Source organism: Argiope bruennichi, chromosome 1 (genome assembly GCF_947563725.1).
Source record: "Argiope bruennichi chromosome 1, qqArgBrue1.1, whole genome shotgun sequence".
Lineage (NCBI taxonomy): Eukaryota > Metazoa > Arthropoda > Arachnida > Araneae > Araneidae > Argiope > Argiope bruennichi.
In genome coordinates, this window is record NC_079151.1 from 14,438,226 (window position 1) to 14,456,158 (window position 17,933).

Genomic DNA, 17,933 nt, shown 5'->3' on the forward strand with positions numbered 1-17,933 from the left:
GGCCTATATAATTATTTGACACCTTTTTCATAGTCTATCATCAAAGGCACACCAATAATATTTTGAAATCTTCTATTGATTATATCATGTTAATAACTATAATTTTTACCAAGTTTTCCTTAAAAGTTCTTTTATTAGATATTTTAAATGGATGCTGAGATTATTTTAGATATCAAGCTAATAATCGACTGCAGAAAAAAACAAGAAAGTGGCAAAAATATTTATTTACACACCCACTGTCTACTTATTTAACTGATAATGTATCATTGCTCAATTATATGCTGGTATTTTTCAATGAACTCTTTTCTTTTCGCTTTACCTCGAAGAATTGCTTCTTTAAAAAGTTTGCAATAAAGTTCTATTGCTTGTGGGGTATCATCATTACCTGGTACAGGATAAGTTATAAAATTAGGGAAACAGTTTGTGTCAACAATACCAACAGAAGGTATGAGCAGCTTATTGCACTCAATCACTGCTGTGTGGGTTTCAAATACACTGTCCAAAGTATTAAGGAATATAGCAAGATCAGGTAATCGAGTCATCATGCCAAATCGATTTGGATCTGTAAATGTTCCCAATCTCCACTCTCTGGTGTGAGAATATTCTTCACATTCCAAAGCTGTTTTTTCAATCAAATAAGCATTCTGAAATATATGTTTAACATAAGTACCAAGAAAGTTTTATAAAAATAATAATTAAACTGCAAAATAAGGTGAGATAAGGTGTAAAATAAGGTTACATAAGTTTGTATATCAGAAATTTTAATTCAACTTTTTAAAACTGGGAGTGAATGAATTTTTTTATTACTGACATAATATTAATTAAATAAAAATAGATAATAAAGTAGTTTACATAAAAATATAAAAGAAAATATTACATTATTGTAAAAATAAAATATTTAGAAACTGGAAACATTGATTTCAGTTCAGATTAAGTTAAAATAATTGCAAAGTATAATATTATTGTTCAGAAGATAGCTTATAATTAAAATGCATTATGTATTATTTTGTTATGAAATTATCAGGCTTTTTTCTTGAAGAGCAACGGTATCCATCTACTACAGTAATATACATGCAAACTTAAAAGTTATTTAAGCAAACACAACACAAATAAAAGGAATATCAATATGATGCATTTCTCTAATTTGTCCTAATTGCAGAGTATAAAGAGAAAAAGATCAAAGAATTCTGTTATGTAGCAACAAGGCCTTAAAAATATTCATTATATAGCAATAAGACATTAAAAAGTTTTAGCGTAATAAGTTGAATAAGCCTTTTATTAAAATAAAAAAGATAATTACTTCCTCAAATTGTCACTGGTTAAATGTGATATAAGAATAAAAAAAGATTAAACAATGAAATTTGCTTCTTAAATATTTTTGTTTAAAAAAATTATATATGCCAATTCTTGTTAAAAAACATAAACTAAAGATTCCTTATCTGAATCTTAATATGCATAAATAATTCGAATTATAATATCAAAAGCTTTAAAAGCCTAATTATCCAACTGAGCTAACACATCATTTTGAAATGAAATATATGCTGCATTATAAAAAAAAATTAATTAATGGGCACCTGCCCCATCAGAATTCTTCCATCTTCATTTCTTCCCCTTTAAATATCATATATCATAAATATAAAATATCTTAAAATATTATTTTAACAGAAATGAAAAAAAGGAAATAAACTCAAAATATGAACAAATCCAGATCTCAAAATTGTCTAGATAAATGGTGGTATCCAACATTTAACTTTTTTTAATCATAAAAAGAGAGTATTAATTCATTTCCTTAAATCATATCATCAAATTTTTTCATAAACAATTTTACCTGCTTATATCTTGCAATAAATATTATTATGCCTCCTCGAAAAGCAATATGAGCAGTAAAATTCAGAGCCTCTCTCAACAATTCTGCTGTCTGGTCCAAATCAAAGATAAGAGTTTCTAAGCGAGATCCAAGAATGAACTGCTTCATGTGTTCATTCAGAGTTCCCATGGTATGCCCAAAATGCACACGGGCATTGAATAAATCTTCAACAGTAAACAAATTGCTAACTTGAAAAAAATCAGGATGATCTAAGGGTTCAGGCATTTCCAGGGTAGTGGAAATTTCTTCTGAAATTTAAAAATAGCAAATAATTTACAAATCATGCATTTTTTAAAGTCAACAAATCAGCATTTTTAGATGAATTTTTTTAGCTAAATGCCATAAAAAATGTCTACTTGTGAAAAGTATTTGAATGCAGCAAAAATATTTTCAATAATCTTAATGAATTTGAAAGACGAAGCGAGGATAACAGAAATATGAAAAATAAAATCCACTTTGAATTGCATATTTCAGTAAGAATTAGTAATATTTTTCTACTAAAATAAATGTTTTGTTTATTATTGTAAATACTATATTAGTAATTAAAATTTAAATGTTTTTTTCAAAAATCATAGACAATTAAATATCCATATTATGATTAAAGTATATTAAATTCATAATATTTTAACTATTTTTTTCCATGACAATAAAAAGGAATCAGGAAGGCAGAAAAGAATAAGAAATTAATTTACATTAGATATTTATATTTGAAGAAAGCATTAAGAATATGGGGGAAAAAACCTTCTATAAATAATGTGCAAACATATTTTCCTTTACAAGTGGTTTCTTCCTAATATTGCATTTAAAAGAAGGGGAAGAAAAAACCTTCTCTGCTGTATTTCATTGTTTATCATTCAGTATGAAATGTTTTATTTTTCATTTCTTTTTAAATATATGTACATATAATTTATGTCTTTACTGGGTAATAAATATTATTCTATACTATAGAAATTCTATTTTCATTCTTGCAATAAGAAGGAACAGTAAACAATGATATTCAGAACCAATTATTAAAGTAGGACATGATTTTAATATAAATAATGAATTTTATAAATTTTCAGAAACAAAACAATTAAACTTGCTATTTTAAAATGAGGAGAATACAAACCTGATTTTTTGGGAGTTAAAGAGTTTTGTACTTGATGAATGCTTGAAAGTGATTTTATATTTCGAGAAAATATAAATTGACAATTTCTAGATAAATGCATTGAACCTAAAAGAGAAAAATAATATTAGAAAAATATTTTTGAAAGTCATAAAATTTAATCTGTTAATTTTTATTCGAAATTTGAAAGATGTTTTTAAGAGTATTTTATGATTAAAAAAAAAAAAAAAAAAGATAAAGGAAGGCATATATAGAAAGGCTATTCTATACCAAATTAGCCAGGGGGGAGGAGATTTAACACCCATGACCTCACATTTTGATGAAGCTTTACATGTTTATTGCTCTCACTGACAAAAGTATATATACATGCATGTGTGTGCATGTTCCTGTAAAAATAATTGGTATACATGTGCCAGGTCAAAAAGTCTGGCCAATAAAGTGACAACATATATATCCATTTATCTTTATTATTAGTAGAGATAATCATCCACTACCAAATATTTTAATCTAATTTTGTAGTGTCTTATTCTTATTCTAATATTTTTATATGATAATCATATCAGAGTTTCATACATTACTTCCAAAATAACATTTTAAGAATTTTTTTTTAAAACTTTATATAGACACTTGCTATTTTTAATAAATTTTTTCCTTATATATTAAAATATTTTCATCAAAAGTTTCAATGACTTTAGCTGATAAACAATAATAATTTATTTTCTATAACAGAATAAGTTGTATTTCTTGGGCTTGATTGATAAAAGAATGAAATTCTGAAAAACTTAAAACTAATTGAAAATTTTGAAATAGAGGTAAAATATCTTACAAGTTTACTTTAATTTATAAAAGGAACAAAAAAGCAAGCACATTGTAGCTTCATCAAAACCTGATATAATGATGCAACTGAATTGGCATAGAAAAATCTAGAATCAGATATTTTTCAAAAAATTTTTTAACTTTCTTTTTTACCATTATTAAATTTTTTTAACAATTTAAAATATATGCATAAATATCATCCATGATTAAAATCTCATTAAATCAGAAATATGCTTAATGCAGAACCAAATTACAGTTAAAATGTAGACAAGTAGATGCAATGAATATATATATATATATATATATATATTTAAATTTCATATTTGTTGAAGAAGAAATCTTAATTTCCTTAAACTTTTGTATCAAGAAGAATAATATAAAAAAACCATTAGCATTGTTGGATTTCCATGTATAATACTAAAACCACATGAAATATCAAAGAAACCTTGCTAATTTTTTCTTTCAAATTTGTAAACATTACAGACTAATCTTTAAGTTCATATCTATAATATCCTTCCTATAAAAAAAGGGAATGACATGGAAAGAGGAATAAAGGGAAAAAAAATTACGATTCATGATATTGCAAAGATGATAAGGGTTATCATATAAAATCAGGAAATGAATCCTATTCTTAAAAACATATAAATTTTGAATTTATTTAAATCTCTTTGAAATAGAGCTTTATCATATGACCTAAAGTTTGCAGAAATTTACTGTTTTTAGGATGGTAAAAAAATCCTTCTTTTATGAAGAAAATTCATTACACTCTAGTATTTAGCAAAAAATTTTCATAAATTTTGTAATGAATAAATGTGTTTAACCCAATGCTTGGCACAATTTTTAAAATAGATGATCTAGTATTATTCTTTCTGAATGTCATGAGTTAGAAATACCAAACGATTTTGAATTGCAAAAGAAAGAGAAAAAGAATGCATACATTATCCAATAAAATTCTCATCACCATTAATATGCTATATACCTTTCGATCATTTTTCAATTTTATTAACACACTTCCCTTAAACAAATTTATAGTTTTCTATACAAAATCAAAGCTAGAAACTACACACTCTCAGAAACAAGATTCCAAAACTGCAAACATTGGCTAAAGAGAAATTAAAATGATTATGGAATCACAGAATCATATATAAAACTGAATTACTACATTTTATAGAAAAAAATATGCAGAATAAAATAATTTCTCAATATTAATTTTTTTTAAAAATATTTATTTGTCATCACACCAAATTTACGTCAGAAGTAATCTGATGATTACTTCTGCTATGATTAATTATTGTTATCATAATAAATAATTGTAAAATTGAATGTATAAATCTTAAAATTTCAAATTCAGATAAGGAATTCGAATGATACGTTTTAAAACATTATACCTTTCAGAATTCTCCACATTGTAGCCATTGTAATGAACAAAAAATTATATATTAATATGAAAAATTTAGAAAAAATGATTTAAAAATTTATGGAAATTGCCATGATTTAGTAAGAATCGCCGATTTCTGTTTTGTTTTTAAGTTACTAGACAAAGTATGGCTGCCAGATTTTAAATGCTTATAATCTTCCAAATGTACGAAAAACATAACTTGTTTTAAAATAATATTCATATATCTTCTACAGAAAGCAACAGTAACATTAAATTATATTAAATCCAAGAATACATCTGAAATTTTAGGTGAAAGCTTATAAAAATGTAACTTTCTATTTCAAATATTTTACTATTTCTTTTTGCATACTGATCTTAACCGTAACTAGCATTGTATTTGTGTTGATACGATTCTGTTTATTTTTCATCTACTTCAGGCACACGCCTTAAAAATATTAATATTTCTTGTTTTTTTAAGTTTTAGTATAGTATTTTATAGATTTCATTTGTATTAAAATAAATCCCATCATGATGTGATGTTTCATGAATCTTATAATGCTCTTAATAGAATCTCAACTTCATAAACAATTTTTTTAGTGTAATTTTTTCATGTTAATTCATTTTATGCTTACAAAGATGTGGATAATTGGAATATTTTTCATTATAATTCCATCGAGTAAGTTGTATTTATTATAATGTCATTAATATTACTTTTTGTTGTATAAAATATAGTATTGCGAGCCCCACCCAAACCGTTAGCCGTATTTTTAAAAATATTCTTTTGCTAAATTTCTTTCACATATGATTGGTAGTATTTTGTTCAAAAAGTTTTTTTTTTTTTTTGTCTATGAGTATTTTTAAATTTTATCGATGAATAAATTTTAGAAAAGAATATAAAAATCTCAAAATTCGTACAGAATGTTAGGATATTTTTATTCGAAATTGTTCGTTGGATAATACTAAAGTATGCAGTACTGTGGTACAAGCCAAAAAAAAGTTAGTAGAAAAAGATTAATTTTAATCTTTTTTTTCTATTTTTAATTTAGTTTAACTGTACTTTTACACAAGCATTAAATTATAGCTGGAAATATTTCTTTTTTATTTGTATAGAAATCATCAAAATGGATATAAGAAAGATAAATACTGTAGACCTAAGTCCTGAATTTGATAGAAAAATTTGGTCTAAGTTCTCTGTATTTGATGTAAATTTTGCTATAATTCTATTTTACATGTTGTGAAGATAATTCTGATGGGAAAATATTATTATTATTTTTTTGTCAAATATATTGTACATACAGCTATTTATACTGGTAAAACAAAGGGTCTTCTAGTTTCTAATTTAAAAATATTTTTTCATTAATTTGTGAGACTATATTTTAGGATTATAACAAGTTACTCTTCAATTATAAAGCTTGGTTGTATGATAAGTAATCAGAAAACTAAATTATTAATTAATTTTCTTTTTTGATTTTGTTTATCAAATGCTGTAAAATCAATTATTATAAATGTCAGTTCACATATTTGAAGTTGAGTATTTTATTGCAGTTTTGTCTTTTTGCATTAATTTAGACATAAGTTGTGGCTAAACATTGTTATAAGGTATGATTGTCAAACTTGAATTTTTTAAATCAATAATTCATTAATATGATAATTCAAATAAAGATACCAGGAGTATGTTTTCTGAATCTCTTAATGCTTGGCAAAAATTTTGTATATTGCACATAAGTCTTAACTTATTTGCTTCTAAGATATGTTATGATTCTGCTTTGTTTATCATTAAAGTGTACTGTATGAAAGTGATTTTATTTAAATTAAATGCCTATTAATATCTTATATTTCTGGTTACTTATCCATTCTTTCCCAGTTCCAAGTACATTTTTTAATTTTGATAATAAAAAAGAAATTAAAATAAAAACACTCCTAAAATATATAACTTTATTAAGCTCAGTTTAAAAATATTTTCTTTCATTGCAAATTATTTCTTTCTTTTGACAAGCAGATTTTAAATGATCCTGAAGAGTGGAAAAATAACATCTATTTTAATTAAGAAATTGTTTTTTAAAATAATTATTTAAAATGCAAATCATAAACATTGTTTTCAAATTTGATGATTTGTGTAAATTTTCAGCTGTTTTGAGCTTGGAATGTTATGTTTGTGACAACCAAGATAGTAATTATGATAAATGTATCAAAACAATAAAGACCTGTGACATTGCTGAAGACAGGTGCCTTTCAGAAGTTAGATGGGGAAGTAAGTGCATTTTGTTTCTTTAAAATTAATCAGGTAAAATATTTGTGCCTCCCAAGTACCTTTTAGAGTTTTGTGGTTATAATTTTAGTAACAAAATAATTTATTTAATAAATTATAAAATTCTATTATAAATGCTATCCATTAAAAATTCTAAAATCTATATCATTGGTTTTCAGCTTACCAATTTTCTGTTCATATTGCATGAAGTCATTAGAAGTAAAAAAAAATTTCATAATAAGCAGCAGTTGATTAAAAAAATTTTTAATAAAAAGAAATTATTATAAATTTCATAATTATAATTATATATAAAATAAAGTACTGATAAGAAGGGTTGAATAAGAATTCTGGGGTTTTGTTGAGCTCAGATTTAGTTTTATGAAATAGCATAGATTCAGTGAAAATCAGAAGAAAGTAGAAATTAATTTTTCTGATTAAATTTATTTACAAATACATTATTGACCTATGGTTTATTGTATGGTTAAATAATAATTAATAAATTGTTTATCTCTTTGTAATTACTGAGAAGACTGTTTACACACATACGCAAATCCACTTAATTATACAAAACATATACCATAAGTTTTTACCACCATATCATAAAATCACTGGCAATATAAATACATGCAACAGTAAATATATATGCAAAAAAAAAAAAAAAAAAAAAAAGGAAAAAAAGTAGAGGAAGAGAAAACGGATTTTTTAAAAAAATTGAGATCTCCTATCACAAATCAAGGTTATCATGTGAGAACTTTTTTTTCTTCCCATTGTGTGATTATATTAATGTGCATGCGTCAACTTTTAAAAAATGCGATGCTTTTTTTCTTTTGAGATTAATGAGAGCTCTTAAACTTTTATATCAGCCAAGAAGAATTTTAAAAGCGAAAAACCAGTTCAAAATATATGACATAATGTGCATGCGTGAGCTTTTAAAATTATTAATTTCTTTTAAAAATATCACATTTTAGATTTATTCTATTTCAAATAGACATGTGCTGAAAATTAAAATTTTCTAAGTTTTATTTGCAACTAATATTTAACTTATGTTTTTAGTTTCAGCTTTTGTCAGTGTGATGGCAACATATTGATAAAAGCTATTTTTTTCCATTGCACACATAATGTGTTTGTGGAGCTTAAATTTTATTTTTATTTTGTGGAAAATAAATGATGAAAAATATAATCAAATTATTTTTTTAAAAAATTCATTAAAAATAAAAATTTAATTGGGTTAAAACATTAGTGTCATTGAAAAGATCATTTTTTAAACTTCAATACAATGTAAAAAATTAATTTTATCCACATACTTTTGCCTTTCTTGAACATTAATATTATGAAAAGCTCTTATTATAAATATATTTTAAATAAATAACATAGATTAATCAAAAAATGGACAGAAGGAATTGAGTTGCACAATTTTCTATATGTAGAAGCATTCTGGATAAACTTCCACATGTTGAAATGAGAAAAATTCTTAAGGCAAAGTTTGGCTAGCTTCTAGTTTGTTTCATAAAAATGAAGCTAAATAGAAAGTTAAATGTAATTCAGATGTTCATATGGGATATTGTTAATTGTGCTAAAATCTTTTTAACAGAATCTTTTAAATATTTTTTCTACCTATATTAATGAATCATTTAAGTAATTTTAGTTTTAGTACTTTTAACTTTCATTGAAAAGTTTTTTTAAACATGTAATATTTACAAATGATTAATATATGAATAACATTTTTGTTTCTTTCAAGGCACACCTTATTGGGATTCAACTGGCAAAAAACAGTTTTATATTTCAAAGACATGTGCAACAGAACGCCAGTGTAGAGCCTCCATAAGTGCTGTCAGCAGTCGTTGTGACAGAATTTGGTACAATGATTGGGAATGTGTGGAATGTTGTCATGGGGATCGTTGTAATTATTTTGTAACTGTAAGTATTTTTTTTAATTACTAAAGAAAGATTCTAAGTATAATATTAAATGATTATTTCTTTTTTTTATAAGAATTTTTATCTTTTCTTCATGTATATATATATATATATATAATATCATAACATATTCATGTATGTTTATATAGTATTTAAAAAGATTGACATGAAATAAATATAACTTATAGTCAATGCTAATTTATGATTTTTTTAAATGTATTCTGAAATAATAAATGCATTCTTAATTGAGAATGGTAATATAGTAATATATATTTTTCTCAATTATATATTTTCTCAATTACGAATAACTTATTAAAGTTATCTCAGAGAGGTGAAAAAAGTAAAATTAAGCTTTTAAAATGTTTAGTTATTTCACAATTATTTGGCTACTATAAATAATGGATGATTATAACATTATTTAAAGGGACATGTTGAAAAATTACACTGCTTCTTTAAAAATATCAAGAATTTTTTTCAATAAACAAGATGAATTATTTAAAAATTTGGCATGGAAATATAATCCAAATTTGTTAAAATACTAGTTTACAAATTAAAAAAAAAATTATGTGCAGGATGATTTCTTAGTTAAATACAATTCTGAAACAAAATTACTTTGATTTCATTTTTGCTTTTTAATCATTCTGAATTCAGATTTTCTTATAGTCATTAAGATTCTTGTCAAAATATATAAATAAATTAAGATTTGAAATAAAATGCACATTAAGTGGGGAAAAAACCTAATTCAGTAAATACTTACTGGAAATGTTCAATATACTACTTAAAGTAATTGAAAAAATATACCAGTATGTGCCACTAATGATACCAAATTATCATTACTATGATATGTATTTTGGTAGAATTATTAATTCCTAAAAGGGTCAGAAAGAGAGTACAAAGTAATTATCACTGACCTGGAAAATGCAGTAAAGTCCAAAACTGGTTTGAAAAGAAAATAGTTTTTCATTCTTATGTAAAATTTGTATTTTAGCACTTATTGCATTTTCTGTTCTAATTTTCATATGTATATAAAAGTGCTTAATCCATCATAAGATCACAATGAAAAATAAAAATTCCCAGATATAATTCCCCAGGAAAAAAAGACCTTTTTGAAGTAAACTATAGGGTTTAATTTACTAATTCAGATCTCAAAAGGGACTTGTGATGATATTCAAGTCCAGTACCCTCTCATATAGTTAGCAAAAGTCAGGGAGGAAAAAATTGGACTTGTATACTGAATAGCTGTTTAGGAAAATAGATTTATCATATACCTATATGTAATGTAAATATTCCATCCTTTTTATTGGAAATAAATTTTTAAAAATAGAATATTTTATTATAATACGGCTATAGTTATAAGAGTATAAATTATTTACTTACATTTTTTTCTTTTTTCCTTTCAGCTTACTGGTGTGAATATCAAACCTCATGGAATATTTTATATATTAGTCACAATAGCATGGTTGCTAGTGCTGATGAAAGTTCTGTGAAATATACATATACATTTTTCAAAAAGTCATTTTATTCAGTTTCATTTTTGAAATTTTCCTTCTTTTTTAGAAATGTATTTTATTGTTCTTTTGGACTTGAGGGGATAAGTTTGCTCATTTTTTTGTGTAATATTTGTTTTACTAGTATAAAAATACACAATACACTTTTTATGATTATTTTTTCAAAATTAAATTAATGTGTTATTTTCTAACTGTTCTTTCAAATTAGTTTTTATTCATTTTATTTATTATTTGGTGAGGATCTTAATTATTCTGTTTTGCATTTTGCTGCCTTTATATATTTATAAAATTATTAGAATGTTTTTAACAATTCTTTTGTATATAGAAAAAGATTTTTTATCATGAATTATAAAAGTTAATGCATATTATTAAATGTATTGTTTTTTAAATCATCTTTGATCTTATCATGGTGCAATCTCATTTTCTTGTCGAGTTTTTGTTTATCACTTTATACTTTCAAATCTAAACTGGGAGAACCAAAAATTATGTAATAAAATATTGCAGACATAACTAAAATTCAATATGGAAATAATAATAAATGATTATATTTGAATGGCAGTATATAAGAGGTTGTGTTAGTGTCTAGGTTTGTAGTGATCTCTAATTTCCATATTATTTATCTTGCTTTATAAGAAAGTCATATTTCTCTGAATCATTATTGTATTTAAAAGAATTTCTTTCAGACAGTGTCATTTAAAAATATTGTCTTCCCCCTCCGTAGAAATTTTTTTGTGTTAGTAGCCTCAACTTAACATCGCAACATATTTGTTTGTTTGAATATTTATCTTATGTTTCAAGAATTTTAAAATCATTCTATTTCGTTCTTGACAGAAAAGTGATTTCCAGTACTTTGCAAAGTATAATCTAAACTTTTATGTTTGTATTTGAAAAATGTTCTTATTATCAACATCTCCGTCCATTTTTTAAAAACATTTTATTATTGAAAATGAGTGTTACATTCCATATTACTTTTATTTGTCTTGTTTATGCTTGTTAGATTTACAAAACTGAACATATATTGTATTGTAGAAAATAAACTTTTTATTTTTTCTTGGTTATATTTATTTTATTTATTAATGCTTTACTATCAATCTATAATAAAAATCAGATTTGTATTATTAACTGCGCATATTTTTAAAGTTTCCCTAAAATTCTTTTATGAATAATTATATAGAAAAGGGCATTTTTTTTCTATATAATGAAGTCTATAAAAAGGTAATTAAAGTCTATAAAAAGTAAATATGGAAAACAAAACAAAAACAATTGTTTTCAATATGATTTATTGCATAACATTTTTTTTTTAATCCTTGATCAAATATTGAATAATTTAAGGAATGATATAAATTGTAAAGTTATTTTACAGATGTTGCAAACTCTACTGTAAAGCTTCGAGATCTATTTTCTGCACTTGGTGAAAATAGATTGAGAAGCACATTGGTTGCTTTTCCAAGATTGCTGTATGACCAGGAATAAATTACAAAATAATTATGTTCATTTGCTGTAATGACAAGTTAATGAAATGATTAAAATTATCATTTATTTTTACCTTAGTGTATTCTCAATTAATATTTCTCCTTTCTTTACTTTCCCGGTTATACAAAGTATTGCAAGTTTACAAATTCGAAAATTCAACAAATCTCCATGATTTAGAACCCTCTGAATTTGAAAAATACATTTTGGGCATTATGTCTGTCTGACAAAGGTAACTCAAAAATGCATTAAATAAATGGAAGAAATATGGTTTTTAGTCTTTACATCAAATTTGTAGATTTTTTCAAATTTTGAGTAAAATTCATTCAGAGGAACTGTGTCTATCTAGTTGTCTGAATATGAGATAAAGCAAAGAGAACTATATGAATAAAATTTGATGTATAGATTTAACATCTAAAGTCTAGATGCTTATTGAATTTTGAACCAAATCTCTCAAAGGACTGATGTTCTGTCAGTCTGTACTTTCAGAAACATGTAAATGTGATAACTCAAGGATGCAATAACTTAAATATGTCAAATTTTGTACGTCGTTTTGTTATTACAATTTTAGTACTGTGTCAAATTTTGGTTCCAATTAGTTTGAAAAGAATGTATGTGAAACAGGAATTCAATATATTTTAACTGATTACAAGGAGATTAATTGCAAAGGGTCACACAATAGACTAAGCAATAATGCTAAATTTATGCCAATAATCAATATTTCAGATCTTTTTGTTCATCAGTGTCATGCAAGCATTTGCATCCTTACCATAGTCCAAAATTTTATGTGGGGTGGGGATAGTTACTGGAGAATATGCAAAAAAGTTTTTGAAAGATTACTCCTGCTGGTTTCTAATATGTTTATTTACTCAAAATTTATTCTGTCAAATAGAAATGACTAATCACTTTATTTCAATAAAGTTGTTAATTATTAGAAAATCAATGCATGTTTCAACCACATTTTTTGAAAAGGTTATTTGATGGCCTATTTTTTTTTTAATCTAAAATTCTAAGTATATGTATTAAAAAAAATATGTAGCTGATATAAAGAGAGAAGAGATAAAACAAAAACCCAAAGGAAAATACAAAATCTACAAAAAAAAAAAAAAAAAAAAAAATTATTATTTGGTGATTTATGTATAATTTGTTATTGAAGTCTCTGATAAACAAAATAATAAATTAATTTATACATAGAAAAAATTTTAGATCTTGAACAAGGAAACTCTTAAGGGATTTTATCAAGTTATAAATATTATTAATATTCCTTAAAGGAGAAAAAAAATGCTGCTTGTGATTTTTTTTTAGATTTTACCACGTTTTGTTAAACTAAGAGTTTATAAAAATATTATTTTTGTCCTTTTATATAATTGCTTTTTGATATCGGAATCTCACCTTAAAATATTGTTTTTGTAATAAAAGAAAATTGCAAAATATGCATGTGTTGTTCAACTGAAAAAAAAAATGAGGTAATTAGTGTTCAATTTGTTCTCTGTAATTACCTTAAAATCAAATCTCAGTTTCTTTGCAAATTGGCCATTACTTATGTTGATAGGAAGCAAATTATTTTAATATATTTCAAAATTTTTATTCACAATTACTGAGTAATTAATATTATTAATCAAAGTTTCTAGTCTAATTTCTTACACAAAATTGAGAAATTGCAGTACATATAAAAATCAAATAAACGAAAAAATTTCTAATACCAATGATAATTTGAGAACAGTAATGAATAAATAAAAGCTAAAGGGTAATATTGAAAAATGAATTTGCTTCTATTTAATGAGTTAATTATTGCTGGTAGATAAAATGCAAAAAACAAAAAATAATAGTAACAAAAAAAATTAATAAAATTAACAATTCGAAAAAAATTAAATATAAAAAATTAACGAGTATGGAATTAATCAGTAGTAGTTAACGCAGAAAAAAACATTTAACATTCGCTCTACGGTCTCTCAAACGGCTGAACGTCTCACTGTCTTCTCGCTTTAGCTGCCGATTCACAACTGGCTACTACACACGCGACACGACGCCGCGTCCACAGTAGACAACAGGACTCGGCTCACAGCAATTCAGCACTCGCTCCACACAACGCTGCAGTTCGCCGTTGCTTCGCTATCCTCTCGAAGACTCGTTACTTGTCTACGACTCCGATTCAATTCACTCGTCTGCAGCAATGTGGTTTGGGTTGACGGGGCGCCTAGCCACATCAGGGGCTTATCCCCGGTAAGGACAGATTGAATAGAACCTAACGGTCAATATGTTGCCATGGTCTTCTTCGAAGAGCGCTGACACTGACTGCTCTTCATGAGTGCCGAAGCATAAGTGAAGCTCAGAGGCCGGGGGTATAGGTGAGTAAGTGTCCAATCAGAATGAGCAGGGGTGTAGCTGTCCGTGAGTAGGTGAGGAGAAGTTTTTGGTCCTGTGCAAGGTCTTGGGTGCTGGATAAGCCTCCTCCCCTGCTAAGTTGTGAGAGTGGGTTACTGCTCCTTGGGGCCGCAGGCCCCACCATCAGTAAATCTAGAAAGAAATAAAACTTTGGGTGGATGGATATGTTCTTATTAGTTCAAGGTACTGGTAGATGATGAGAGATTATTAAGGTGACATCTCAGCAGTGAGGCCAGGTGAAGGAAACAATGGTTTTCAGGGTTCAGATTAGTAGCCAAGAGCCAATTAGGTGTAAGATACTGGGGAAAACTTGTCAGGACTAATCAGGAGTCGGTGAAGTTAAGGGAGGCGTGACAGCGCTGTAAGAGAAAAGAGTTGGATGATTATTCAAGCAGAGCATTAATTAATATGAGTTTCTTTTCTTCTTTTGCCTTAGCCGCTTTGATCTTTTTCGCCGCATTGAGAAGGCCTGGAAATTCCGCCAGCATAGACTTGATTTCTCTTAGTGAATCCAAGAGATCTTGAATAGGCAGGGTTTCAGAGGTGGATGGATTTCCTTGTTTGGGTGGGTCAGGAACAATCGGTTGATGATTTCTGAACTTGTTTTTTGCAGCATCTGCATAGGATTTTCTTAGCTCCGGATTAATTTTGATTACTGGGTAGGATTTGCATCCACGCCATGAGGCGAGGTGTCCAACTTGGTGACAATTGATACAGACAGGTTCTTCTATTTTTTCTTTTATGTCACATCTACTTGTAGGGTTCATGCCATTGCATTTAATGCATCTGGGAGTGCATTTACAATTTCTTGCACTATGATAAAAACCAGCACAGTTGTAGCACATCGTGGCTTTGTTTCTTTTTCTGTAGGTTTCAACTCTAATCTTGAGAAAAGCTGTTGATTTCAGATTTTAGATAACTTTAACAGATTCAATCCTTTTTAGTTCAACCATGAAAATTGGGTAGAGGGTTTTCTCACGATAATTTCTCAGCTGGGAGATTCTTAATGGGTGGAAATTCCTTTCTCTTACTTCTTCATTAATTATCCTGCTTTCCATGTTGACTGGAAGTCCTTTTATGATGATTTTAAGTGGGCGGTCTTCGAAAGATTCAGAGAGAACATATTCTTGATTCTTTTCATCTAGAAGGGTGATAATCTTATCTCTTTCTTTGGCGGCGAGATTTGGATAAAGTTATTTCTGAAGGTATTGACAGTTTTTGGAAATTCTCGGCAGATTTCTTGCAGAATAATGCTGTAGTTTTCAGATAGACGGCTGGGATTTTTGGCTTTTTGAAATTCTGAGAGTGCGTGATTTCTTGAATTTTATCATCTTCCAAAAGGGAGTATTTATTCGCAATCTCAATATTAGGTTCATTAATTGTAGAGAGAGTTCTTTTCGCAGTTTTTCACGGGGATACTGGTATGAAGTCATCGACGTTCATTTCTTCTTCAGGTTATGTGGCATTGCTCTTATGTGGAGTTTTTTCAGGTGATGAAGCCGTGGATACAAAGGATTTGGTAGGTGATCTAGGGGCAGACTGGTCGGAGTTCTGGGTAACCTGGCGTTTCATCGCAGCTGCTATGTTATCAGGAGTGAGGATTCTCTTCAATTCGGAGCCGAAGTATGCATAATCAGAGGCACTTGAAGCAATGAATCTTTGTAAAATCGTGTAATTCGTTCGGCTATGTCGTTGAGTATTATCTGGAATAGCAACAACTCTTATCATCCCAGGAGGGACATTCCTTGTTCCTTGATGTTGATTTCTTCTCATGATGGAAGTGGGAACAAAGTCCAGTGAAAGTAGAAAAAATGGTCAAAACCATCAAATAATTGATGATTTCGTTGTAGAGGCAAGTAATGGCTGGGTAGACGTGGGAAATTTTCTCAAAAGTGCCTAAAGCAGTTGGATGTAAAAATATTAAATCGGCCAGAGCGATCGTGAGAGTGACACTTAAGAAAATCTCGAATCTCGAATCAAAAAATCAAAAAAAAAAAAAAAAATGCCATCAGAAAAATCAGAAGATCAGAAAATCCCTCCTCCCCTGCAGCTGGAGACTGCCGGCCTTTTATAGTTCTCAGGAGGCGGAGCGAGAACCTTCTGGACCAATCAGGAGTCCCAAGGAAGTTACTAATCAGAGTAACTTCCTTGGGTGTATCTCAGTTCCTGTTGGATGGATCGTGAAAATTCTCGAAGTTTCCAGCATTATCCATTTTGCCGCCAAATGGTGAGCTCCGAGGTCATTGACAGCACCCACAGGGCTGATCGTACGACTGTCTTCCTTACGATGACTTTATTCGTGATGGGAAGCAAAATGACAGGTTTGTAACAATATTATTTCATGATATTCCATTTCTTTGAAATTGTATGTGATAAATATATACGTATATATATCAAATAGAGAAGCATAACAAATGCAAACAGAAATCTGATTTAGATTATATAGTTTGGTAAGAAATCAGTAATTGTGTTTTTAACTAGAATAAAATATTTGTTAATACTATAAATATAATACTAGCTATGGAATTTTGGATACCTCATACATATTAATGGCATCTTGGGCAATTCACATATAATAGAATAAATTACACGATTCTAATTACCCTCTCCTAAACCGTGCGTATGTAAAATTGCAATGAAAGAATAGTATTAGGAACTTATTTGCATTTAATATTTACTTTAAGAAAGTATTGAGAATAAGAACAAATAAACTTATAATATCGATGAAATGCATGTATATAATATTTATCACATTGCTCTTAATTTCTACCTTCGTAAAAGATTTCTTACAATTTACGCCACCACTTTTCTGCTTCCTTGAAAATTGTCAAAATGAAGTAATTTAATTGTATTAAATACACTGCATGTTCACTTTAATAATGAGGATATAACTAATTCTTAAACAATTAGAAAAAGGCTCATTTTGCAATTGTAAAAAGGCTTAGAATGAACGTAATAAATTTTAGTTTGCATTGTTTGATTTTATTTTGCATTTACATTGCGCAGGTAAATAAATTACTGGGAAATTAAAGAGCTTAAATTTTTATAAATTTCCCCGATTCTTTTAGTCATATTCAGAAAAGTACTTTTGTCTCTCCAACATTGTAAACAGAAAAAGGTACCATTCTTCTGCGACTAAAACTGATCGAGTTATGGAGCTTCATATTATAGGCGATTTTACATCTTTTCAGAGACCGCTTCAAGAAAACTTTGTCCATCAGTGCACTTCCTTGATGTTGCTG

General features: G+C 27.3%; 2 protein-coding genes across 2 annotated transcripts; one reads left to right on the forward strand and one right to left on the reverse strand.

Annotated features, from left to right (window-relative positions):
• Positions 1-205: 205 nt before the first annotated feature.
• On the reverse strand, positions 206-5,332 carry LOC129971454 (28S ribosomal protein S2, mitochondrial-like). The gene is made up of 4 exons (XM_056085237.1): positions 5,177-5,332; positions 2,976-3,080; positions 1,829-2,115; positions 206-644 (listed from the first exon to the last, which is right to left on the reverse strand). The coding sequence occupies exons 1-4, from the start codon at positions 5,202-5,204 to the stop codon at positions 264-266; spliced, it is 801 nt and encodes a 266-aa protein (XP_055941212.1). The 5' UTR covers positions 5,205-5,332; the 3' UTR covers positions 206-263.
• A 257-nt stretch (positions 5,333-5,589) lies between these two features.
• LOC129971461 (uncharacterized) lies at positions 5,590-12,381 on the forward strand. Its single transcript, XM_056085249.1, has 4 exons — positions 5,590-5,842; positions 7,295-7,417; positions 9,153-9,331; positions 10,729-12,381. Exons 1-4 carry the CDS (start codon positions 5,776-5,778, stop codon positions 10,813-10,815), a joined length of 456 nt encoding a protein of 151 aa, XP_055941224.1. The 5' UTR covers positions 5,590-5,775; the 3' UTR covers positions 10,816-12,381.
• Positions 12,382-17,933: the final 5,552 nt, after the last annotated feature.